Raw genomic sequence first — 27,533 nt, forward strand, 5'->3', positions numbered from 1 at the left:
ACTAAAAATAGACAACAAGCTTTGGTTAATTTCAAATTTGTCTACAAATTAATCATTCATATGTTGGATTAACTTATCCATCTCAACCAAAAATATACACGAAAGAATAGGACTAAATCAAAGCAAACTTGATTTAAAGTGCATTTCAAGTTTGATTAGATTAGATGTAGACCTATTCTTTAACTTTGATTTTGGGTTGAGATGGAGACGTGAATCCAACATATCAATTATTAATTTGTAGACAAACTCGATATTGAATTGTGTTTGGTTGTCAACACAACCAAATATCAACATTTGAAGTAGATGTATATTCTACTTGGATAGTTCCATCTGTGCCACTGACTTATTCAATCCTTATTGCGGAAATTCAGCGTTACAGCGTGATTGAAATGTAAAGGCAATGTTCCCGCGTTAGTGGAGACTGCATTCACGGTAAACCCTGCATATGTTGGCTCAATCGGAAATTACCTTTACATTTCTATCGCGGAATCTGTAACGCTTCAGCTTAGTCTTGCTTTAATTCCAGTTTGTCTGCAAATTAATAATTTATATGTGGGATTCACGTCTCCATCTCAAACAAAGTTAAAGAATAGACTAAATCAAATGAAAATGTAAATGAACAGCAATGATCACTTGCACTATGTACTTTTTATGTAATCTCAACTGCAATCCAGGTGATTTGTTTGTGCTATTAGATGAAGCACAGTGATAATACATTTAGATGACAACTAAACTAACACAACTAACACATTAACTTGTTGTATAAATACAAAATATCTGACATTGTATTCCCAATTTAACTTTGTTATGCTTAAAAATGGTTGAAAGTACAGTGATAACACTTTAAGATGACAACTAAACAAAAAATCAGACATTGTTTTTCCATTGGAATTTGGTTGTGCTTTTAGATGGTTGTTAGCATAGTGAAAACACATTGGGATTTCAACAAACTTCTGGCTGTGTTTTTGAGTGGGTGAATAAAGGTTGAAATCTCAACCAAATATTACCCACATTTCCACGTTGAAATGGCGTGGTGTGCCCAGTGGGTTGCAACAATACTATGTACCGCTACCACATACAATCTTCATATACTCTATAAACACACATGTCCAACAGGCTGCTCCGGTGTCTATGAGAGACGGACAGTGTTTATCCCAGATTCTCCTTTGATACAGGCATCTTCAGAGCACCAGTGAAAGGAGTCTACTACTTCAGATTCACCGCCATGGGACGAAAGTCTAATCAGAAATTTGGTGTGTACTTGACCAAAAATGGACATCTGCTGCTACACAACGTCCAGGACAACTTCAATGGTAGTTACCAGTACATATCAGGTGCCCTGATTCTGCAGCTGGAGAAAGGTGATCGTGTGTACATGGAGCTTCCCCGGGGGTATGGGCTGTTTGATGACTCGTCCAACCACAACATCTTTAGTGGCTTCTTGCTCTTCCCCACCAACCCAGCTATGGTCCTACACCACTAAAGTCCTTATGTCCCTCCCGAACCCTGTACTAAAGTGCACCCACATGAAGTCCCTAAGTCTTTTGTAGTCAGGAATAATTGATAATTAGTTGATACAATTAGCCATCCAAAAAATTTAAGCCAATTTTAACTTTTAATAGTAATCATCTTGTGATTGTTTGTATTATGGCTGCTGTAACTAATTTCCCCTTGGGTTTGAATAAAGTATCATCACCTCTCTCTTTCATATTTTATGACATCATGTGACAAATCTGTGTTGGATCCAATGACTGTATATGAATGGACAAAGCCATCAATCACGTGACACAATTAATTCCTATGGGAAGACTCAACAGCGCATTGAAGCCAAATAAAGTCGGTTAAGACAGCCTCTCATGGAGACATTAGGGCTCAGACACACCATAAGCATTTGCTGACCGATAGTACTTAGCACCTCTGAACGTAATTTGATAACCGAATGTGCAACGATTTTACATGTAGAATAGCGTGAAAACTGTCAATAGTCAGACTTCTACAAAAATGTCAGCATCCAGCCTACAGGGTCTGGTCCCTAAAACACAGCGCGCTGAATGCTCAGCAGACCAACGCTAGATCCACATTCGGTGCAATGTGTGCGAGCCTTAACATGTGCAGTTTGAGCTACTCCAGGAAGTGATGTTGCAGGCTAGCTCAGTGCTGCCCCTTCTCATTGAGTAACTCAAGTTGAAGGCCAACTGGGGTTATATTATCTTCTGTGTGCGATTTAAAAATACTCCGTTGAAGGACATACACCTGGTTTATTAGAAGCAATTATTGGTACTGATTGTCTTTAAAAAAACATGTATTTACAGAAAGATTGACCATGAAGATTGCCATTTTTCCATTCACTGTAATGGGGCATCCTGTTTTCTGCTAACAGTACCGTGGTCGGCCTTGAACTTCCATGGCTTCAATGAGAGGGGGCAGTTGTTCTCCGGTTGGATCAAAGATTGTGTATTATATTGAAAAGATATATTCGAGTGACCGCTCTAATAATGGAAATACATGTTCTCAAAGATGGAAGGCAGGCGGGAGAGGCGAGATCAGGTGGGACCATTCTAGCCAATGAGAGGGCAGATATGTGTGTGAACAACAGGCCATAGAGATAGATGGAGGACTCACATTTGTATCTGTCCCATTATAGCGTCTGTGACAGCATGGGAAGCGCCATTGAGGCTATCTCCATTTTAAAGTAGTCAATTGTCTTCTTCTTCATTGGCTGATTGCTCCCAACTCATAAGAATCCCCACTCAGTTGGCTACTTTAAAATTGTGGAATCTCTCCATTGCAATGTCCATACTAAAATGAGTTATATCCATGAGTCCTCTATCTATCTTCATGACAACAGGCACAACTCTGATATAAAGTTTTTTCAAAGTTGCTGAAATGCCATATGCGTCCATTCGTAACAACCTAACCATTACGAAACTCCTTTTCGATCAAATAAGCCTCACTTAGAAAATTAGCAATTACATTTTTTGTTGACCAAATTTGACTCTCTCATTGACCTCCATACAAAAATTCCTCACTTCGTCAGCTTATTTTCATGGACAGATTTTGGGCTGAGTAAAACGTCTAGCTTCGCCTCTTCCTCTCTGGCTGGATTCACTCTCCGGCCTCTGTTTTTCCACCCTTTCCATCAGCTGGGCAATCTGCAACTGCTACTTCCATTTGTGGACTTTTAAATGAATAATATAAAGCCATTGATTCTTGAAGAATATAACCTATAAATGCCTCATGTGCTTAGTTCAACTGTCTAACCCACAGACTGTAAAGAATATGGACGAAGCCATCGATGACGTCACCCCATTGTTTCCTATGAGAATGCTCAGTGGCGCATTTGAAGATCAATAAGTGTCATTTCAGCGTGTCACCATCTTGCTACATGAAGGAGTTTTTGGAAACATCGCATGCGCAGTTTGAGCTTCTCTAGGAATTGACGTTGCAGGCTAGCTCAGTGCTGCCTCCTCTCATTGAGTCAGGGGAGAACGACTGCCCCCTAGCATTGAGGATTTAATGTTGAAGGCCGACCGAGGTACTGCAGGCATTGTTTCCAGAAAACATGATCCCCCATTATAGTGAATGAGGAAATGGTGATCATCGTGGTCAATATTCGTGGATATATAAAAAAACAAAAAACATTGAAAACAATCATGGTACCAATAATTGCTTCTAATACACTAGGTGTATGTCCTTCAACCGATTATTTTGAAATTGCACACAGAAGAAGTTATAAGGATCATTTAGTTGCTAATGGCAGCCTGCAGTACCTCAGTTGGCCTTCAACTTGAAATCCTCAATGCGAGGGGGCAGTTGTTCACCCCTGGTCTAACCCCATCAGGACCCAAAAGATAAGCTTGTTTCACTCCATTATTTGTAAACAATGTAATTGTAAACAAACACGGTATAGCTTCAAAACATGGTTAAAACTATCATTTTGATCTCATGGATGGTCAGTCCTTGCATCCATAGCCCCGACTATGGATGGAAACCCCATCCCTAAGCTGTTTCCCCAAAAAGGGTGGCCGCTTTGTTATTTTTTGAACTGCAGATTGCCCGTTTAATGAATCTCTTCTGGTTGACCTGCACACACAGATACTTTTGAAGGGCAAAAAGAGTAAAACAATTCTTACTTAAACCACAATCCTGTACAGGAATACAGTAATATGTATCGGAGGCGTTTGTCAATACAGTATCAGCTATATGTACCAGAAGGGGGAGCCAACTTACTGTTAATCAGACATATCTATTTGACCAAATACCCAACTCCTAACATTACATTACATTTACATTTTAGTCATTTAGCAGACGCTCTTATCCAGAGCGACTTACATTTAGTGAATGCATACATGTTTTTTTGTTTGTTTTCATACTGGCCCCCATCATACACAACTATGTACATACCAATAACAATACTGATTTCCCTGAAATTAGCTAGGTTTCAAAACTTTATTTTCTGTGACAGAACTAACTGAGCCTTGGTACACATTACAGATTGTGTACGTCCCTCCTGTTTTGCGTGCACAATGGAAGAAAAACATGACATTATATATTAATTTTTTTACAGCAAACAAATACATTTAAACCAAAAACCCTGATAAATAAAATAAAAAACTCAATGAAACCTATAGAACAAGCATTCTGAGTTAAATATGGTGCTTGTATTACCTAGCCTGGTGGTCCAGTCTGTTTGTGCTTTTGCCAACTCCTCTCTGTGTTCGTTCTTGTCATACCAGGATGTACAATACATGACCAAAAGTATGTGGACACCTGCTCATCTCATTCCAAAATCATGGGCATTAATATACAGTTGGTCCCCCCTTTGCTGCTATATCAGCCTCCACTGTGCTGGGAAGGCTTTCCACTAGATGTTGTAACATTGCTGCGGGGACTTGCTTCCATTCAGCCACAAGAGCATTAGTGAGGTCGGGCACTGATGTTGGGCGATTATGCCTGGCTCGCAGTCGGCGTTCCAATTAATCCCAAAGGTGTTCGATGGGGTTGAGGTCAGGGCTCTGTGCAAGCCAGTCAAGTTCTTCCACACCGATCTCGACAAACCATTTCTGTATGGACCTCGCTTTGTGCACGTCATGATGAAACAGGAAAAGGCCTTCCCCAAATGGTTGCCACAAAGTAGGATGCACAGAATTGTCTAGAATGTCATTGTATGCTGTAGCATTAAGATTTCCCTTCACTGGAACTAAGTGGCCTAGCCGAACCATGAAAAACTGCCCCAGACCATTATTCCTCCTCCACCAAACTTTACAGTGGGAACTATGCATTGGGGCAGGTAGCGTTCTCCTGGCATCCGCCAAACCCAGATTCATCCGTCAGACTGCCAGATGGTGAAGGGTGATTCATCACTCCAAAGAACGCGTTTCCACTGCTCCAGAGTCCAATGGCGGCGAGCTTTACACCTCTCCAGCCGACGCTTGGCATTGCGCATGGTGATCTTATGCTTGTGTGCGGCTGCTCGGCTTTCATTAAGCTCCCGACGAACAGTTCTTGTGCTGACGCTGCCTCCAGAGGCCATTTAGAACTCGGTAGTGAGTGTTGCAACCGAGGACAGATGATTTTTACGCGCCCCGCGCTTCAGCACTCGGCGGTCCAGTTCTGTGAGCTTGTGTGGCCTACCACTTCGCGGCTGAGCTCCTAGATGTTTCCACTTTACAATAACAGTACTTACAGTTAACCGGAGCAGCTCTAACAGGGCAGAAATTTGATGAACTGACTTGTTGGAAAGGTGGCATCCTATGACGGTGCCACGTTGAAAGTCACTGAGCTCTTCAGTAAGGCCATTCTACTGCCAGTGTTTGTCTATGGAGATTGCATGGCTGTGCGCTTGATTTTATACACCTGTCAGGAATGGGTGTGGCTGAAATAGCCGAATCCACAAATTTGAAGGGGTGTCCACATACTTTTGTATATATAGTATATATATAGCTTGACAAGGAGAGAAGAATAGAAAAGTTGGCTACAGCACAGTTACAGAAGGTGACCAGGCTATACAGGAGGTATGACCAATGTTAATAGATAAAACAATTAGTCTAGAGATGGGCCTAGGCTTGTGACAAGCTGAGGAAGAGTGAATCAATAAAATACTGTCAATGTTTGTGACATCACTAATAGGAACAATGAGAAAGGTGAAATAAACAGAAGCCATAATATGGCTATTTTTTATGCCTCAGCTGTCCTAACAGCGAATCAATGTGCTTAATGTGAGAGAAAAAATTGATTCCTTTTGTTTTGTTTAAACCAGTCAAAACTGAAGTTACAATACCATTCATTCACGCAATACTGGTAGAGTGATACTTATTTTTTTAGGTTTGGCTGAATTCACTCTGTAGTAGGTATGTAGGATCCGTTTTGGCCCCTGAATGTATTGACGACAAGACAACTTCCATTGTAAGAAAGGATTAAAAGGACCTTGAGAACCACCCAGACTTATTAAAAAAGAAAGGGAAATATATGAGGAAAAGTGGTATGAAAGTAAATTCCAACATGGCTTCCCTGGAAGGCAACATTTGCTATTCTTGTGTCCCCAAAGGGTTGGAAAATAAATAGCTTGAATCTTTTTATTTTCAATTAACTGACTTTGACAACACTGTACACTATATACACAAAAGATAACACAGACAAAGTACTGCTTCGTCTTTTCCTCAAACTTGCAAATTTGACATCAGCAAACTCAAGCAGAGCAATGCAGTTTTGGACAGTACGAATAACTATTTCAGCCACCATCACAAACACAAGAGTTTGAGATATTGCCTTTCGTACAAATAAGAAATGATTTGTTCACATTACCTTAAAGAAGTGTAGTCTTTCAGATAACATTGTTCCAGGAGCAAACACACACAAACAAACTCAATGAACCCAAATCCATTACTACTCAGTATAAAAAATGTGTCCCCTAATGTTAATGATAACTACGGCTTATTATATACAGTTATGTTCACACTCATGCATATAGTTTACAAGTAGCACATTGATAATCCAACATTGAGGATTATTCAGACAGAGGTATAGACAACACTAGCACACTGTGCTCACCACAGCGCTAAAGTGAACATCGCTGCACACCTGGACAAGGAATCAACAACAATGTATGACTAAACTTGACACACAAGAAATTCTTGACGACTTTTCTATGAAAGAAGCACAACTGTAGAATTTGTGCCGTTTTGTCTGTCACCTGTGGTAGTTAACAGACAAAATGAAAGATGCAAAGGACATCACATATATAAAGGGATTGGCAGTCTCTGTCTTGGAGATCTTGATAGCATACTACAGGGATGGGCAACGGAACTCATCATGAGGGGCTGCAGTGGCTCGTGGGTTTGCGTATCCACATCCATACCACCCCCCGCGAGCAAAACATTTTAGTGACCCCTTCGTGACAGCGAAGAGAAACATTTGACGTTTTAAAGTTCATTTCCTGCAATGCTACACATTTTGCCATAGGGTGGAGGCAACTGTTTTCAGTTTTTAATATTATAACGGATAATCAATGGGCCCCACCCTGGTTGGTAACTCGACCATGCTTACTACAAGTTTAGATAGCTGGCTGCTAGACTAAATTACCAATCAAAAAACGTTTAGCTGACATGGGCTAATTGAGTGACTGCTGATGAACAACCAAATTTTGAATTTGCACCTTGTGTATTCTATTATTCTAAGTCTCAACAGTAAGTTGAGACCCCGACTAAGCTCCTAAGAATTAGTTTTTTTATTTTAAAACATTTAATTGGTCCGCAGGCCTACAAAAGGAGGGCCGCCAGTTGCCCATGGCATACTATATTTTTTCAGGACTTTATCTTCTTACTATGATTGTCACGCCCTGACTCAGGGGACGCTTATATGTTGAGTCAGGGTGTGTGTATTCCTTGTTGTGTTAGTTCTATGTTGTAGAATCTAGTATGTCTATTTCTATGTTGGCCGGTGTGGTTCCCAATCAGAGGCAGCTGTCGCTCGTTGTCTCTGATTGGGGACCATACTTAGGCAGCCTATTGGCACTAGTGGGTTGTGGGATCTTGTTCCGTGTAGGTATGTTTTGTGGTCTACATTGGACTTCACGTTTCGTTTGTTTATTGTTTTGTCGGTTGTTTATTCATTAAAATAAACATGTACGCATATCACGCTGCGCCTTGGTCTGACCCGTCGATTAACGAACGTGACAATGATAGACATCTTAAAAGCCCTATTCACCCAAATATGAAAGATCCATACTGTATCCTTGTCATAAGAGGTCCGATAAGAATATAAAAATAGCTTTAACCCATCCAACCACGCTAGGAAAGGTTGTTTAATTTTCCTAAAAATATTTTCAAAAAGCTTTCACTGGAAGATATCTAGGCTCATTCATTTTTTTTGTTGATAAAACAACTTGTTGATTTCAATTTAAACAGTGTAGTTTTTGTTTTACAATTATATTTAATTTGTAAATTGTGGTAAATGTATCTTAGTGAAAACTCAGATCAACTTTTGACAAATAAATCTCTGTGTGTTGTAGTCTTCTTTGACACTGTCTCCACTGTTTAGCGTTCTCACAATCTCTTCATTGTAAAAACGGTCTGCTAGCAGATGAAGCCGACTGAATGAAATATGTTTTACACAATTAAAAGAAAGATCATAGAAGACGTTATAAGATATAAATCAAGTCATGTAAAATGTGTAGTCATAGACCTTTACACATTTCACAAAGCCATAATGCTTATTTCACCTCTAATTAATTATTTATTGATTTGTCTAGTGTAATAGTATTGTTGCTGATAAATGTTTAGTGGGGGGAAAATTATAATATATAACATGTGCATTAGTGACATTTTATATCAAGACATTCTTGTAAGGAAAGGTTTCTTTAGTTTCTGTAATATTGGAGATACAGTCATCACTGCAACAGTACTGTGTAGACATAAAATGAGGTATTTAAGTATTTACCTCAGTAACTATGCATTTATCATCCATACGCCCTTTGCATTTAAACAACCACTCACATTTCTATGTTATAGGAATATTATTAGTTATTTGTCTAGTTAATTTTTTTTGGCACTGAACAGAAATTGTGCACGCCAGCCAGCAGCACTTTTAGGCCCAGCTTTGAAGTTCTGTATAACCAAACAAGCACACGTTTTTTGCTTAATCTGAAATTACATTTTGGATACACAGCCTTAGGAGTCTTGATCCAATGAAAGTCACCAGAGAGCTTCCATTTAAAATAAAGCTGCAACAACAGGATTGAAGGAGCTAGCGGACAAACACTAAATTAATAGTTTTAAAAAAACACATAATGCCTCCGTTTTCACGTCTGAATTCTTTTGGGCCATCATCCTGCTGGTGTTGGTTCAGAGACCTTAGTTGTAGTAGTGGATGCTTCAGATGTCTTGGATGTGGCAGTAAATGGCTTAAGCATTGGATGAGACAGAAAGGCATGCAGTGTCATGGATCTTAGATTTAGGATAAAGGGACGTAGTAGTCAATGGCATAGGAGACCTTGGATGTGACACGTCAATGCCTCCAAAACCTTGGATGGAATTGTACATAGTTCAGAGGTCTTAGATGAAAGCAATAACGTGGTTATTTTTTAGAAGCATGAAAATATATTTTAGAAGCTTTCAAAGACTAAAAAGCTTTCGAAGACCTTTCAGATGCTTTTGAAGACTCTAGAAGCTAAAGCTTTCAAATATATTTTAAATATTTGTCTTTGAATCTTGCTTTCTTTTTAGAGAAGCTAGAAGATACTTTTTCGAGAAGCTAGAAGCCCTTAATGTGGCAATAAGCTTCCAGGGAGGAGAAGACGATGTACATGAGCCACAGGCTGAAGAAGAGACAGGTGGTCGCGATTTTGGGGCCCCGGGGCCCACCCAGCTCACCCCCAATCTCGGGTCGGCGGCGGTACATGAGCACGGCCACGGCGACAAAGGCGAAGATGGTGAATAGGGTGACGGAGAAGGCCAGGGTGCCCGGGTCCACCCGGAAATCGTTGCCCTTGGAATTGTGGTAGATAGCGGCGATGGACCAGGCCACGCCGATGCCCAAGAAGACATTGACGGCATTGCTGCCCGTTACATTGCCGATGGAGGCGTCAGCGTACTGGTCCTGGATTGCAGCTACCTTGCTGGCAAACGTGTCTGAGAGAGAGAGAGAGAGAGAGAGAGAGAGAGAGAGAGAGCAGAGAGAGAGAGAGAGAGAGGAAATAAGAATTGTGAATGGTGGCAGGGTGACACAGATCCAAAATTAGATGTCCATGCATGACAAGAGCTATGACATAGTGTAGTATTCAAGAACATTTCATACAAAGCACTGCTTTTAGGAGTGACAATGCCTAATTGTGATAAAACCCTGTCATGAGAGTAAAGAGTTAGACGGTGTATGTTACTAACCTGGTATCCCAATGCCGCAAACACCAGATTGGTGACAGAGTCCTAATAAAACCCACCGTTTGTGAATATGTCTGTGTGGTTGTGTATACGTTTCTGTGTGTATTGCAGCATGTATGGAACGCACCTGGCACAGACGTTCCAAGTGCCACAAACACCACGGCGGTCACGGAGTCCTTGAGGCCCACAGTACAGCCAAAGTGGGAGGCCAGGTCTCCGATGAAGGCGGTGAGCAGGCCAATCATGCTGATGGAGACCACGAAGCAGGCCCAGCCGTTCCAGTAGTCGGTGGGCGGCACAAAGGCGAACAGGAGCTTCCAGAAGACGGTGAGGAAGTGCATGACGTAATCAAAGCAGGAGGGCAGCTTCTCCTCACCGCACTCGTCCTCGTCATCATCGCCTGAGACATTTTGAGGGGAGGGAAGATGTGTTGTAACCCCAACTTCATAGTCAAAGGTTCATTTTCAAAGTTTAACATGGTTAAAACCTCTGCTACAATGTTAACATTCTGGGCAATGTAAATAAGTCTTAAACTGTGAGTGGACCAGGAGAAGCTAGCCACCACTAGTCCATTCTAAATGAAAACAGACAGAGGCTTTTTAGGCTTTCCTAGTACTGTTAGCAGTTAGTCCCACTCTCTCCACTCCCTTTTCCACATTACACAAATAATGAAGCCTCTTATCACATCAAGTCAGGACAGTAAGCCACATCTCTGCTCATTGAAGCCATGGGAGAGTTCATTAGGGTGACTGACAGCGTTGCTTAAAATAGCTGATGTGCAAAATCCATCTGAATGCGTTTCTCTGCATGGGAGCAGGGAATGGTCACGTTTGTGTGTGTGTGTGTGTGTGTGTATCTGTACTTGTGTGTGTTTTTGATAATACAATACATGTCGTGTCCATAAGTGTGTCTCAAGACATAGGCCTGCATTTCAGTACTTGTTTCAATGTTTGTTTCTACGCATGAGTGGGTGCGTGTGTGTGCTCATGCGTGCAATTGAGTGGTTCAACAGATCCAGCTAGACCATGTTCTGTCCTGTTTTGTTTCCAATCTAATTTCTGTTATGGTAAACATACAGGTTAGGGATCAACCATAGTCCAAGTGCAGCAAAGACTGTGCCTACCCTAGTGGAAAGGGTCTGCCTGGATATTAGCACAGTTCAGAACTCACGAGTATACACACACACACAATGGTCGTGCCTGAATACCCATACTTTCATTCTAAATAGTAGGAATTGTTTTATAGAATGTTTTATAGTATGTGACATTTCAAAATGTTTGTATGCTTTAAATGGCAGGATGTCATACTAATTTCAGCTTTTCAGCTAGTAGAATTCACTTTACACTTTTGAGGAAGAGAAGCGTCTTTCGAGAGCCACGTGTCTGACAACAGCTGAGGGGACGCGCTCTACCAAAATGAACAAACGGCGGGAATAAACGTAATTGCTCATTAGATGATGCATTCTCAGTAGGATGAGCCTAGTATGCTGATATATGTTGCTTACTGAATTTGTTTTTTTCTAAACAGTATGTTGTACTAGCACACAGTATGCAGTTTAAGTAAGTAGTAGGCAAGCCTGATTCTGGACACGGCCACAAACACACAGCCACACACACGTAGCTTAGAACCCAACAAGCAGACTAATTCATTACATGGACTTTTTATTGATCTCATTACTAGCCCTGGAGGACTCTCCTCTGGAGTGCACTCCCATGGCTAACACGCTTTGTCAGCTCCACTCAGGCCCTCAGTGTGTTTGTGTGTGTGTGTGTGTGTGTCTGTTTGCGTGTGTTCGTGCGTGCGTGTGTAGGTAGGTGTGTGCGTGATATGTGTGTGTGTGTGTGATTGTGTGTGTGAGATTGTGTGGTTGTGTTGCTTGATGAGTTTGTTGTGCTTCGACGCTCCTCCGTTGATAAATCAACAGTGCATTGTGTCTGGAATGTGCTTCGGAGGGCGTCGCTACTGGAACTTCACTGTTCCCGCTAATTACAAAAAGCATTCCAGTTAAGATTTGGGCAGATGTCTTTGTGACTAGGGTGATTGTGTAGCCAATTAAGACAAATGTGATTTGAAAGGAAAATAACATAATATTTTCTAATTTGGACGAGATTTGATATGGCTCTGAATACATCATACCATATTGTTGTCCGAGAATCAGAATATAGGCTGCGTCCCAAATGGTACCCTATTCACTATAGTGCCCTGGTCAAAAGTAGTGCACTATAAAGGGAGTAGGATGCCCTTTGGGACGTAGACATGGTGTTATGTTTAAGACGCTACCCTGAAGGGTTCTTCCTACTACACTTCCTAGACCTAGGGAGTTTTCCCCTGACACTCTAGTTGTGGCTTGCTCTTTTGAGGTTTAGGCCTAGGTTGCTGGTTGGACACTTTGTTACAAACACATTTCTAAAAAGCTCTATAGTTTGCCAATGAAATGATTGATTGATTTGCTTACCAGAGCTGACTGTGATAGCTTCCATAAACTGCTGCCTCCAGCTATTGGTTCCAATCAATAGAGCCAGGTTGGTCTTCTTAATCAGCTTATCCACTGTGTTCTGTGGGGCACCAGAAGAGAAGATTTCAGTCTTAATAATCCTCAAATCCTGGTTATTTAGCATTCCACAAAAACATACAGTTGAAGTCGGAAGTTTACATACACTTAGGTTGGAGTCATTAAAACTTGTTTTTTACCACTGCACAAATTTCTTGTTAACAAACTATAGTTTTGGCAAGTCGGTTAGGACATCTTTTTCCAACAATTGTTTACAGACAGATTATTTCACTTATAATTCACTGTATCACAATTCCAGTGATGAAAAAAATTGTAGACCTCCACAAGTCTGGTTCATCCTTGGGAGCAATTTCCAAACGCCTGAAGGTACCACGTTCATCTGTACAAACAATAGTACGCAAGTATAAACACCATGGGACCACGCAGCCGTCATACCGCTCAGGAAGGAGACACGTTCTGTCTCCTAGAGATGAACGTACTTTGGTGCGAAAAGTGAAAATCAATCCCAGAACAACAGCAAAGGACCTTGTGAAGATGCTGGAGGAAACAAGTACAAAAGTATCTATATCCACAGTAAAACGAGTCCTATATCGACATAACCTGAAAGGCCGCTCAGCAAGGAAGAAGCCACTGCTCCAAAACCGTCATAAAAAAGCCAGACTACGGTTTGCAACTGCACATGGGGACAAAGATCGTACTTTTTGGAGAAATGTCCTCTGGTCTGGTGAAACAAAAATAGAACTGTTTGGCCATAATGACCATCGTTATGTTTGGAGGAAAAAGGGGGTTGCTTGCAAGCCGAAGAACACCATCCCAACCGTGAAGCACGGGGGTGGCAGCATCATGCTGTGGGGGTGCTTTGCTGCAGGAGGGACTGGTGCACTTCACAAAATAGATGGCATCATGAGGAAGGAAAATTATGTGGATATATTGAAGCAACATCTCAAGACATCAGTCAGGAAGTTAAAGCTTGGTCGCAAATGTGTCCCCCGTGCTTCACGGTTGGGATGGTGTTCTTACACTCAATTAGTATTTGGTAGCATTGCCTTTCAATTGTTTAACTCTGGTCAAACGTTTTGGATAGCCTTCCACAAGCTTCCCAAAGTTGGACAACAAAGTCAAGGTATTGGAGTAGCCATCACAAAGCCCTGACCTCAATCCTATAGAACATTTGTGGGCAGAACTGAAAAAGCGTGTGCGAGCAAGGAGGCCTACAAACCTGATTCAGTTACACCAGCTCTGTCAGGAGGAATGGGCCAAAATTCACCCAACTTATTGTGGGAAGCTTGTGGAAGGCTACCCGAAACGTTTGACCAGAGTTAAACAATTGAAAGGCAATGCTACCAAATACTAATTGAGTGTATGTAAACTTCTGACCAACTGGGAATGTGATGAAATAAATAAAAAGCTGAAATAAATCATTCTCTCTACTATTATTCTGACATTTCACATTCTTAAAATAAAGTGGGGATCCTAACTGACCTAAGACAGGGAATTGTTACTAGGATTAAATGTCAGGAATTGTACAAAACTGAGTTTAAATGTATTTAGCTAACGTGTATGTAAACTTCCGACTTCAACTGTACATGCCCAATGAATACACCTTGGCAGTGCACATGTAAAAGGGTCTATACAATACAATAAAGACAAACCAGTTTGATTTATCAGGCCAGACTGTGAACCAAACCATATCTCAACTCCTATATCAACCTCAAAACATACCCGACTTCTACCCTTAAAACTACCCCAAACTGCAAAGAAATGTTTAATGCTCAAATTCTGAAATGTTCATCCTAATCACTGTCTCTTTCACGTGGAATATGGAACTTTTGGATTGACAGATGGCCATGTCAGTGACAGTTGGCGTTCGGATGCAATTAAACATTGAAAGGACTCCAGCTGGGCTGACTTAATACATGGGAGATACCACTTAAGACATGGGAGGTACGACTGAAGTAATGGAGATACAATCTCAAGTGCAGCTGGTTGTCTTACTCCCTTTCCAAGTGGTAGAGTGAATGGTTTTAGGGTCCACTAGGTGCTTTATGGTCCTATCAAAGCTGTGATTTACTATTATTAAAGGTACAATTTGCAGGTTTGTGCGCGACCCGGCAGATTTCAGATAGAAATTAGAGTTAATGATCTGTCATTCTCATTGAAAGCAAGTCTGGTAATCTGTTCTTTGTGCGGTATGCTATGCTTCCCCTCTGTAAGTTTTGTTTTTGCTTATTTTAATTTTCTGTTTTGTACGTCAGCTTCAAACAGCTGAAAATACAATATTTTGGGTTATTCAAAATATATTTCACAGCATTTTAGATATTGCAATGATTCTCTACACTATACAATGATTTTTGTGTCACAAAAACTAAAATTAGGGGAACATTTTAGTAACCAGGAAACCGAAATGTAGTCATTAATCTTGTAAAATAGTGCGCTTCAGAAACAGACCAAAGCGGAAGTGCTGCCTCGTACCTTGAACTCATACGACTCCTCGATGACCACTTCCAGTTTGACGTGCTCCCCCAAGGTGGGCCGGCCCATCTCAGCGATGCGACGTTCCTCCTCCTCCTTCTTGGAGAGAGCCTCCTCGTCCCCTTCCTCTGAGGGAGAGAGGGGGAGAAAGATAGAGAGAGAGAGGGAGAAAGAAAGAGAAAGGGAGAGAGAACACATTTGGGTGGTTAGTGGCCATGACAAGGACGATACCCATAAGAGGCCATTCATGTGTGTCCGTGAGTGGTCAAGGTTGCTGTTGACTGCTCAACACCTCCTCTTGAAAACCTTTACACTTTTCAAAATATTATGCTAAGCCGTGCCGTACTATGCTGCCTTGGATATTTTATTTTCACATAATCCTTTCTGGCACAGTTCCAGCTACTGTGGTGAATGCATAACCTGGCCAGAGCATTACAGTTCAGCTTGGATCAGTTTAGCAAGGCTCATAAGTGTGAAAATGTCACTTGAGTCCAGGTTTCTGTTGCAAGTGTACCTTCTTGTGCTCTGTTTATGCTAATTGAGTAACGATAAAGTGAGGACTAAGAAAAGTGTGCATATACAGGCTACATAAAGGACCTATGGACATAGATAGCAGGAGACGCCACAAAGGTGTGTGAAGAGGCAAATGTGCAATAGCTGTATGATACTGACTATTAGCTTTGCAGTGACAATCTAGCCATTTGACTGGCCCAGCGCTAGTCACCGAAGCAGAAACAGAGACATACTGAGCTGATAGAGAATGGGAGTTCATTCAGAAAGAGTGACACTGGAAATGAAAAAGCAGACTGTTATTTTCGCAGAGATTTCCAGCCGGAGGCAGTATTGAGACAGCCGTGACAGAGAACTCATGAGTCACACAGTGGCGCACGAATGGTAAGAGAGAGAGGGGGGATAGAGAGCGAGACGATAGAGAAGTGAGGGGAGGATGGAGAGGACGAAGGGAGGATGTATACCTGCAATGCTGATAATGGTGGTGGGGACAGGGTTATCCCTACCCTGCACTTTCCGGTAGACGTCCCTGCCTGAGGGACAAGTTCACAGTTCAAAGTTCATTGCACAAAGAGACCCCATTCGATCAAAAAAACCTGTGTCCCAAGGTTTCCGGATAAGTTAAAAACACTATCCAATATATTTCACAATATTATGGTGAAGGACCGCATGTTTCAATTGAAAAGCTGTTGAGATTCTTTGGTCCCACTGTAAACATTACTTTGTTGAGTACATGAATATGAGTACATTTGCTTTGTTAATATTGCAGCTCTAGAGGAATCATGTTTTTAAAGTTATCCAGGGAAAACCAGTGACTGTGTTTGATTGAATAGATTGTTTTTTATATAGCATTTGGGTGGCAAACGCTCCGCCTGAAGAGCTACTGAATGTGCAGAGTTTTGTTCCTGCCCAACACTAACACACCTGATTCAGCTAATCATGGCCCAGACTGAAGAGCTGAATGAAGTGTGTAGCCTAAGTGCTATCAAGTGTGTTAGTGTTGGGCTGGAACAAATGCCTGCACACCCAGTAGCTCTCTAGGACCGGAGTGACCACTGATATAGCACATACAGCCAGGCATGTTAGGTGATATGGCTATACAACTAGCCACACCTTACACAACAAGAACACATTCATAAACCATTTATGAATTATTTGTAATAACTGAATTGCCATGATTAAAGTGTGTAAGCTTTATGAATGTCTATTTCCTGTAAAATAGGGGTAATTCAACTCAAGTTCCTGGGGACATAAAATTATTTGAACCAGAATTTAGGTAGTTTCTTTCATTACATTGTTATATTTACCTGTATACAGTTGAGTAAGTACAAAGTGATGGTGGAAATTGCATTCCCAAGAGACTTGATTGAACCCTGATGAATAGTGTGACCCGACCATTAACGGACCACGACCCAACCGTTAAAGGACCACAGAGTGCGCTCAGTGATACCAGTGAGTGTCTGATCACGGGCGTGGTCCTATATGAGCCAAAGTGGACAGAGGGCAAAAGCCGTCTGTTTGGAGGTCAGTCTAGGCTTGAGTCATTCCATGATCACCGGTGGCATGCAAATTACACTTGTCTCGACACGCCAGTGGAGGCTGCTGAGGGGAGGACAGCTCATTGTGGCTGGAATGGATCAATGGAATAGTATCAAACACATCGAAGACCAGGTTTCCATGTGGTTAATACAACTCAATTGACTCCATTCCAGCCATTATCATGAGCCGTCCTCCCCTCAGAAGCCTCCACTGGTACACGCCTACACGAACACACAGTGAGGTCACACACACACAGTGAGGTCATTCGTCATCTTTCACACTCCTTCACACGTAGTGAAGTGTGTCTCATTCAGTGATAGGATAGGCCTACACGTTGAATGCCTGGAAGTGCCACAAACCAAGGTGCAAACGAAACAAACTACATTTCTAGTATTCACCCAAAAAAAGACTATAGTAGTACTACTGTAGTACACAAAATATATCCATTCAAGTGTACACAGTGCTGTCTTTGGAGTATATTTGATTTGAAAATATCCCATGCTCAAATCAACTAAAGTCTATCAAAGCTTTCTCAATATAATCAATCTATTATATTGGTTTGTTATGAATGTCTAAATATATATAGTTACAAAGATAGACTAAACAGTGAATGAATAGCCTGAAAGGCTTGTGCCATTAGTAGTGGGTAGGAGAATGCACGATTCTCACAAAGGTGACACATTTGTTACTTGAATTTGACTTGCTTTAAATTTCAACGATTTAAAGCAATAAATTACAACACTGAATCCTCTCTTACCATAAAGCCTTTTGTCTATTAAAATTAATAAAAAATGACCCATTAATTTATCAATTAATCAATCAATTTATACATTGAATCCAAATAATTTACTTTTTTTTGCAATAGCAATATACCATACCTGTCTTCACGAATCCACCTAAAACCATAGAAAATAAAGAAAATAAATCAAAACATGCCTTTTGGTTGTGAGTGGATATTCATTTATATGATGTATCTTAATAGTATCATTGATTAATGACACATTTTGATCAGCAAATAATAATTAAACTCTAGTAATAAAAATACTGTATAGGCCTACTTCCAACTCACTCTAAATCACTCTTTAATAAGAACAATTACACGTTTTCTTGCAACTGAGAACATAATTTAGGAAATTAATTTACCTTCCGTAGAAGGTAACCATGCACAGTGACTGCCAGTGTATGCATGTTTGACACTTCACTACAACAGTAACAGACAATGATTGACATTTGAAGTAATACGTGACTTCAGAAGCGAGGGAAACAGAGAGTGTGACAGCACACCAGAGCAGACTAATGAGAGAAAGTAGACTGCTTACCAACTTCTTGAAGCAACACAGCTGATAGGATGGAAACAGATGAGACAAGGGACAGTTGAGCAGAGAGAAACGAGAGATGAGAAACAAGAGAAATGGAAACAAGTAACAAGGGAAACAGAGGAATGAATATACACAAGCCAGTGGCAAAAAGTTATCAGGCAGGTTAGTTATAATATATGACGGCTAGATTTCGTGGTTAGGTTGTTGTTCACTACAGACTAGACATGTCTAGCAATTTTTTGAATTTCAAATCAGGCTTGTAGGACTCGAAATGTTACACATTAAATGCCAATGAAATCTCAGAGGTATATTGGGCACCATTTTAATTCACAGTATCTGTGTGTATTTAAAGATATAACATATTCAGAAATAAAAAGAAGGTATTAGTGTGGGTTTCATTGTGGTATTTGTTACATGCTAAATGTTTCTCCTGGATGAAAGTTTAAACAATGACAACTGATGCCTAAACGTACACTGAATAAATCAAAGCAAAATGTTTGTCAAAATGATGTTCTAATATTAACCTGCAGTGTACTATTTTGGGCCCAGTTTCCTGAGATGGAACTAAAGTCTCATAAGAGCGTTTTAACGATGCACTGTCCCTAATGTTCGAAAATGTAACGTTACGAGGGTTTTGGGAAACAGAGCCCTAGGTGCTGGTATAGCTTAGTTTGGAGGTCTACATAAAAAAATTAAAAAAATGTCAGCACAATAAACATGTACTGCAATCACTTCTCTGTGATGGCAAAAATTGCCTGTTAAATTAACCACCACTACACACCATTTTCTCATTAGCACAATGATAATATGTTAAAAAGTAATTACCGTACATTGAGAGTGGTGATTCAGTATATTTATTGGTACCGTATATAGATGTATGTAATAATCAAAATATATCTAATGGCATTTCTTCCAAAATCCTACAGTATGGAGTTAGAGTCCAACAGGCATACTGCAAAACTCATAATGTCCTTGAGTACTGTGAGTGTGTGATCCAAGCAACACCCCAAACAGAAACAGTGGAACACAGTTAGTACCAAGCGGGATGGTTAGAAAAGGGTAAACTCAGACCATTTGCTTGGCTGAAGACCACAAGAGCTTAAGGGCTAGAAAATGTGGAGGTAAACATTTCTACAGCACCTTCTTGAGCATACAACCATTACCACTCAATGTTCCACCAAAAACTATTATCGGTCTGCACGTCTCATAGGATGGGACTCCTTAACAGGACAGAACTAAACTTCACTGACTCTGCTCAAATCCTGTTCAGCCCGCCCCATTGAACAGCGGTGTTGACCAGGGGCAGTAGATATACAAGACACCAGAGGAGAGGGTAGCCTTGCGACAGCAGAGAAAATACGAGAGGGAGCAGAAGAGGGTGAGAAAAAGAACAGGAAAGTCGGCAGTAAGAAGGAGTGGGAGGAAGAAGAGAAGGAGGAGGTCAGAAGCTTGAGCCCATCTTCTACTCTGTTCAGTTACTCTCACACCTGTCAATCGCCTTTTCCAATGGGGCTCCTGCAGCTCTATGTAGAATCTGGCCTGTCTTTCATATTCGTCGTGGTCAAGTATTCTAACCGCTATGGTCTTCCTGCAAGGGGACACAAGACAAGGTACAAAACAAAAAGGGAAAGGTGAAGGACGAGGGCGGGAGGTGGGGGAAGGGGGAAGGGGAGGGAAGATTGTGCAAGTTTCACAAACAAACACACACCAAAAAGGATTTGGACTGGTTTCGATATCCACCTATCCACTGGGCCATCCATGGACGTACAGATGGAACAGTTTGTCGGGGTTCAGGGGTAGGGGGGGAAGTCGAGCTCTGTTGCACACTCGTACCACCTCATGGTGCATACATGGAGGGACAGTTGGAACTCTTGTTTGGAAGCATCTATGATCTCAGTTTGAGTTTAAAGATGAAAGCTTTTCACCTCAACTGTCTTCATTGATCTTCATCTCTAATTTAATCATAATATCAATATTGTTTTGTCTGTGCATTTGATATTGTTATGTCCTGGCATTTACCTCTCATAACATTTATATTGTTTTGTCTAGGTGCTGAGGTCAATAAAAGGTCACAGATTAAAAAATGGACTACTCAGAACAAGTGCTCTGTAGTCTAGGTCTGACTAAAATAGTTTTAGGATCAATGCTGGTCCTGGAGGACCAATGTGTATGCTGGTTTTTGCTCCAATCAATCTTGGGATTCATAATCAAGAAATATACACCTGACCAAATATGGATGAAAGGTAACAATGAAAAAAGACCAAAAAGAACTCATCGAGAATCCAGAGAGAAGGAAAACCTGGCTATTACAGGGGTCCTCTTGGACCAGGATTAGGAAAATGCTCCATGGAGGATGGACATGTGACCTCTATCCATGTACACCCAATACAGTTGGTCTGAGCGAGCACAAAGTAATACTGGATGGATCCATTAGGGGACGCCATACACGGCGAATGGAATGGGGGCGGGGTTAAGGGGTACAGGGTTGGGACCAAAGCCTGGGAAGGGAACGCCCCACCTTTCCTCTCACTCATCTCCAGCAGCTGAGGCTCTCCCATCTCAAGGAAGAAGTTCTTGTTTTTCTCATACTCCTCGTCATCGATTATATTGATCTGTATAGTTTTGCTGAAACAGAGAGAGAGAGAGAGAGAAAGAGAGAGAAAGAACAAGGTTGCAAATAGAAAAAAGCAAATGGAGAGTGCGGACATGAGGGAAGAAGAATGACGAGCCATGCATCGTCAAACGACACAAAGGCGACAGCACAAAAACTAAAAAGGAAGATGGGTTGTAGGGTGACATCAAGCGATTCCAGTGGGGGGAAACAATAAATTATAAACAATGAAATCACTGTCTTTTATACAAAAATGTACTGGAAAGATGAAAACACCCCCATATATCGCCTCATCAAAACACTACATTTAGGTTCTGAATGAAGGTAATTTGAGTCAAATGAGGGACACAACAATTCATAACAAGACTGAAATATTTTCAAGAGTGTGACTATGCAGTGCTGTATTGATTGTCCAATAAGGAAGAGGCCTTACTTGAAAAATGTACAGGTTCTGTACTGTTAGTGTTCTTATAGGCCACAGGCCCTATGTACAGACAGGCATGGTGGACCTTTTTTCCCTCCAATATATATTATTGCATTTTCTTCTCAACAACAGGTCAAATGTAAGTTGGAGAGTCTATCAGTCTATGTTCTAGTCTTATACTGTGGCTCAGGCCCATGTTTGAGAATGACCAGGATCCTCTCAACAGCGATGCTACCCAAATATGGAGACTAAAACAACTCTCCGAGACAAAAAACAGAGCACCCATGGGTTGAAGACGCACTCCTGAATATTGTTTATAAACTAAACCAGGGGGAAATTATTGCCTGGTCCCAGATCTGTTTGTGCTGTATATCCAGCTCATGACAATGACAATAGGAGTTGGCAAGACAACACAAACAGATCTGGGACCAGGGGTAAGGTGAGAGGGAGGTGAGAGACTTGGCTAGCTCTAACAGCTAGCCAAACATGTCTGAAAATGTATTCATACACCACACTACTAATCTTCTTGGACAAAATATACAAGTAATGATAAAAAATGATGTAGGCTGCTTTGAAAGAAGAGCATTTCTACTTGGCTTGGACCTAAACAGGAGATGACATTGGCTGATGGCTACTGTTGAATAATGCAGAAACTAGCTTCTGTAATAACAGGAAATAATCACAACAGATTGTGATAATTTTAGGGATGAACTATTCACAAAATCCACGATTTGTATAAACATTTTTGCCCTAAGAAGATTAACAGCAAATCCATGCGACACACCTTGAATAATGTTACCGTGTGGATGGTTGATGAACGGTACTTCAAGGCTGCTGTGTTTGCCACATTTTGCCCCTGACAAGATGGACCATTTAAATCTGGCAGATAACTGCATCTAATAACAGAACATTTCCACGGTCTGACATGTACACTGCTCAAAAAAATAAAGGGAACACTTAAACAACACAATGTAACTCCAAGTCAATCACACTTCTGTGAAATCAAACTGTCCACTTAGGAAGCAACACTGATTGACAATAAATTTCACATGCTGTTGTGCAAATGGAATAGACAACAGGTGGAAATTATAGGCAATTAGCAAGACACACACAATAAAGGACTGGTTTTGCAGGTGGTGACCACAGACCACTTCTCAGTTCCTATGCTTCCTGGCTGATGATTTGGTCACTTTTGAATGCTGGCGGTGCTTTCACTCTAGTGGTAGCATGAGACGGAGTCTACAACCCACACAAGTGGCTCAGGTAGTGCAGCTCATCCAGGATGGCACATCAATGCGAGCTGTGGCAAGAAGGTTTGCTGTGTCTGTCAGCGTAGTGTCCAGAGCATGGAGGCGCTACCAGGAGACAGGCCAGTACATCAGGAGACGTGGAGGAGGACGTAGGAGGGCAACAACCCAGCAGCAGGACTGCTACCTCCGCCTTTGTGCAAGGAGGAGCAGGAGGAGCACTGCCAGAGCCCTGCAAAATGACCTCCAGCAGGCCACAATTGTGCATGTGTCTGCTCAAACGGTCAGAAACAGACTCCATGAGGGTGGTCTGAGGGCCCGACGTCCACAGGTGGGGGTTGTGCTTACAGCCCAACACCGTGCAGGACGTTTGGCATTTGCCAGAGAACACCAAGATTGGCAAATTCGCGCCCTGTGCTCTTCACAGATGAAAGGAGGTTCACACTGAGCACGTGACAGACGTGACAGAGTCTGGAGACGCCGTGGAGAACGTTCTGCTGCCTGCAACATCCTCCAGCATGACCGGTTTGGCGGTGGGTCAGTCATGGTGTGGGGTGGCATTTCTTTGGGGGGCCGCACAGCCCTCCATGTGCTCGCCAGAGGTAGCCTGACTGCCATTAGGTACCGAGATGAGATCCTCAGACCCCTTGTGAGACCATATGCTGGTGCGGTTGGCCCTGGGTTCCTCCTAATGCAAGACAATGCTAGACCTCATGTGGCTGGAGTGTGTCAGCAGTTCCTGCAAGAGGAAGGCATTGATGCTATGGACTGGCCCACCCGTTCCCCAGACCTGAATCCAATTGAGCACATCAGGGACATCATGTCTCGCTCCATCCACCAATGCCACGTTGCACCACAGACTGTCCAGGAGTTGGCGGATGCTTTAGTCCAGGTCTGGGAGGAGATCCCTCAGGAGACCATCCGCCACCTCATCAGGAGCATGCCCAGGCGTTGTAGGGAGGTCATACAGGCACTTGGAGGCCACACACACTACTGAGCCTCATTTTGACTTGTTTTAAGGACATTACATCAAAGTTGGATTAGCCTGTAATGTGGTTTTCCACTTTAATTTTGAGGGTGACTCCATGGGTTGCTAAATTTGATTTCCATTGATAATTATTGTGTGATTTTGTTGTCAGCACATTCAACTATGTAAAGAAAAAAGTATTTAATAAGATTATTTCATTCATTCAGATCTAGGATGTGTTATTTTAGTGTTCCCTTTATTTTTTTGAGCAGTGTATTTCCTCCATTAAAGGTAGGCTACACACTGATTGCGAGTCCTAATAGCATTAGCATAAACACAAATGTCAACATTGGTGTGATTTCAATTGCTTACACATATTCAGAGACAGCGCAATAAACAGGGTCATTTATTGGAGTTGAATTACACTGTCCCTTGATAAAACAGTGCTGCTTTTTAGTTTTCCCTTCTTTTGGAAGGGAAAATTGCCATAGAAAATAAACACATGCTGTGTAGTCAACCTGGGTTTAGAGCATTTCGTATTATTCTGTACGTAATTCCAAAACACTCCTATTTAGTATGATATGTTACATTTCGTATGGTAAGTATTAATTTGTGGATGTTCATCACCCATTTCGTATGAAATGTTAAGAATTACAATTTGTATTATATGTTACAAATTTGCTAAACGTACAAGTGGCTAGGTGGCTAATGTTGCTAGGCTAGGGGTTAGGGTTAGGGTTAAGGTTTGGGTTAAGTTTAGGAGTTAGTTTAAAGGGTTAAGGGTAGGAGAAGGATTAACTAAAAGTAGTAAACAGTTGAAAAGCTAAAATTGTCCATGATGAGATTCAAACTCACAACCTTTGGGTTGCTAGTGTAACCGGTGTGAAATGGCTAGCTAGTTAGCGGTGCGCACTAGTAGCGTTTCAATTGGTGACGTCACTCGCTCTGAGACCTTGAAGTAGTTGTTTCCCATGCTCTACAAGGGCCACGGCTTTTGTGGAGCGACGGGTAAAGGTGCTTCGAGGGTGACTGTTGTCGATGTGTGCAGAGGGTCCCTGGTTCGAGCCCAGGTAGGGGCGAGGAGAGGGACGGAAGCAACACTGTTACATTGATGCTGTTGACCCGGATCACTGGTTGCTGCGGAAAAGGAGGAGGTCAAAAGGGGGGTGAGTGTAACCGGTGTGAAATGGCTAGCTAGTTAGCGGTGCGCACTAGTAGCGTTTCAATTGGTGACGTCACTCGCTCTGAGACCTTGAAGTAGTTGTTTCCCTTGCTCTGCAAGGGCCGCGACGGGTAACGGCGCTTCGAGGGTGACTGTTGTCGATGTGTGCAGAGGGTCCCTGGTTCAAGCCCAGGTAGGGGCGAGGAGAGGGATGCCAACATGTAATGCCAACCCATCAGTCATTTAGCAGACACTCTTATCCAGAGATACTTACAGTAGTGAGTGCATACATTTTCATACTGGTCCCCCATTGGAATCGAACCCACAACCCTGGTGTTGCAAGCACCATGCTCTACCAACTGAGCTACACAGGACTACCATCCACCTCGACCAACCACCCTAGTAAGTAAACATCTGTCTTATGTAACCATCCCAAACATAACATAAACTAATTTGAGCGTCTTGGATTTATGTCTACTATGTTACGTCTAGTCTATGAGACCAGGCTGGTATAAGTGGGTTCCACAGTGTTTTGAGGGTATATTCTCATAGGCATATTGGAGGTATGAGGGTCTTCCTCTTATATTGTTCGTAACATTACATGGTGTTTGGGTTAGAGGCTACGTGTCGACTGAAAGCTAATGTTACACAGTGTTAATACAGTATGGGTGAATTTTCAGTAATAATATAATACTTTGATAACTTTTTCAAAACCTCATTAGGTGGAGGCTAGAGAGGGATTGACAAACCACAAACTATTTCAAACTAATCGGAACCTCCAAACTGATTAGAATTAGGGCAATTATGTGGGATAGTCAACCTGAGCATGCAACAGTTTAATTAATGTTTTGTTTGTCCATTCTGTGAGTCATTTTATTTGTGATTTTGCGTGGAAATGTCACTTCCATCACGCTGGAATTGCCCATTACTCAAAGTCAACTACTAAGTGACAGGGGACCTTTTTATAGCGTCATTAAGCTGATGTTCATGTGATTGACTAAGGTTAACATGAATTATTGATTAACTGCCTCTTAGTGTCACAGAGGTGAAGGAGTTGCTGGTGAAAGGAAATAGCAAGAGTCCTGCTGGGCCCTTGGGTGACATAACAGGGAGTCAGTCACTTCCTCTTGTGACACCTCCTATTCACCCTCTGAGGCAGCCCTGGGTGTCATGGAATAAACCATGGGTGTCAAACTCATTTTGCCCTAGGGGCCGCATTCGATCTTCAACAAGGTCCGGAGGGCCGCACTGAAAATAGGTTATGTTTCCTTGCTGTCAGAATTCCATAGTTTTGGGAATTTTCTCTGCTTTCTGACTGTCTAGTGATTATTAGCGACTTGGACAGTCAAGAAACTGTATGAATATAGGTCAATTATCATTTCCACACAGTTTCGATTAGGTTTTAGTCATTTGAAAGTATATTGAGTTTGTCCCCCCTCAATTTTCAAACCAACAGCGGGCAATGATCCCCCATCCTCCGTGATTGCTTCCTACAAGAGCACAAAACATGTACATTTCTAGACATCTTTGAAAAGCGAGTCCGGTAAAGAGCTTTTGTTTTTGAGTGAAAGGGGCAGTGTTGTATTTTGAGACAGGCTTGAATAAGCTAAGTAGCCAATAGGCAGAGGGTAGCATAATTTGTCTGATTCTCTGTAATAATGGTATAGGAACAATAATGCATTTTATTTTGTAAAGTGGTTTCTTGAATCAAACAACACAACAACATTTGCAGTCACGTCCTTGTCTGAAGGACAAGTGGATAAACAGGTTAATGTCAAGCCTTGCATGTTTTTTCCAAAATTCATGGTATGTAGGCCTACATTGAACACCACACATTGGCTGCTACTGTAGGCTGAATGATGGAACAGCTATTTCCATGTTAAAATGTTATGAATGCATTTTATCCATTGTTTTTGATAGGCCTACATTATGATCAAATAGCCACAGTATCCTACTTGACCACTGTCTGAAACTGTAACTTAAAGCAGGTACAGCCTCAGTGTTCACAGTAAACGCACGCTGGAAGTTGCACAGAATTTTCACAACGTTCAAGTTTGTGTTCAGCAGACCTGAAATTTGCTCAGTGACTACTTTTTTTTTAGGGAACATTGCCCGCGGGCCAGATTGGACCCTCTCGCGGGCCGTATGTTTGACACCCCTGGATTAAATAAAAAGAAAGGACAGGCAGCAGATGATGTATGTTTGATAGTCTTTCACTGCTCATACCCGAGCCCCCAGCCAACAAATAATAGTTTTAAAAGAAAGATTAAGAAGTTCCTTGTTTGGATTGATGGCCTATTACAACATAATACTGTAGCAGGTTTCCTGATCAAAAGAGCGAAAGAAAAGAGTGTTCTATTTTTGGATTGCTCCTACAGGCTGCAAACTAATACT

At 41.7% G+C, this 27,533-nt stretch overlaps 2 protein-coding genes across 8 annotated transcripts in view; one reads left to right on the plus strand and one right to left on the minus strand.

Moving 5' to 3' along the window:
* The window catches only part of LOC121572360 (myosin-11), a 45,467-nt gene extending 43,759 nt beyond the window's left edge, over nt 1-1,708 (plus strand). For all 4 annotated transcript variants that reach the window (XM_041884415.2, XM_041884418.2, XM_041884417.2 and 1 more), the window contains one exon: nt 1,176-1,708. In XM_041884415.2, coding sequence (XP_041740349.2) covers nt 1,176-1,483 — 308 coding nt within the window. In that variant the 3' untranslated portion in view covers nt 1,484-1,708. The remainder of the gene's footprint in view (nt 1-1,175) is intronic.
* Nucleotides 1,709-8,707: 6,999 nt separating this feature from the next.
* LOC123493066 (sodium/calcium exchanger 1-like) overlaps nt 8,708-27,533 on the minus strand; it is a 49,313-nt gene continuing 30,487 nt past the window's right edge. For 2 of the 4 annotated variants that reach the window (XM_045226757.1, XM_045226755.1), the window contains 9 exons: nt 21,247-21,353; nt 18,729-18,749; nt 18,288-18,305; nt 18,167-18,181; nt 16,335-16,403; nt 15,361-15,488; nt 12,832-12,931; nt 10,504-10,776; nt 8,708-10,127 (listed from right to left, as the gene is read on the minus strand). In XM_045226757.1, the coding sequence (XP_045082692.1) occupies nt 9,751-10,127; nt 10,504-10,776; nt 12,832-12,931; nt 15,361-15,488; nt 16,335-16,403; nt 18,167-18,181; nt 18,288-18,305; nt 18,729-18,749; nt 21,247-21,286 (1,041 nt within the window). In that variant the 5' untranslated portion in view covers nt 21,287-21,353 and the 3' untranslated portion in view covers nt 8,708-9,750. Of the gene's footprint in view, nt 10,128-10,503; nt 10,777-12,831; nt 12,932-15,360; nt 15,489-16,334; nt 16,404-18,166; nt 18,182-18,287; nt 18,306-18,728; nt 18,778-21,246; nt 21,354-27,533 lie in introns of those variants that run through there. The other 2 variants (XM_045226756.1, XM_045226758.1) reach the window with 2 other exon arrangements.

The sequence above is a fragment of the Coregonus clupeaformis genome, chromosome 18, assembly GCF_020615455.1.
Source record: "Coregonus clupeaformis isolate EN_2021a chromosome 18, ASM2061545v1, whole genome shotgun sequence".
NCBI classification, from domain to species: domain Eukaryota; kingdom Metazoa; phylum Chordata; class Actinopteri; order Salmoniformes; family Salmonidae; genus Coregonus; species Coregonus clupeaformis.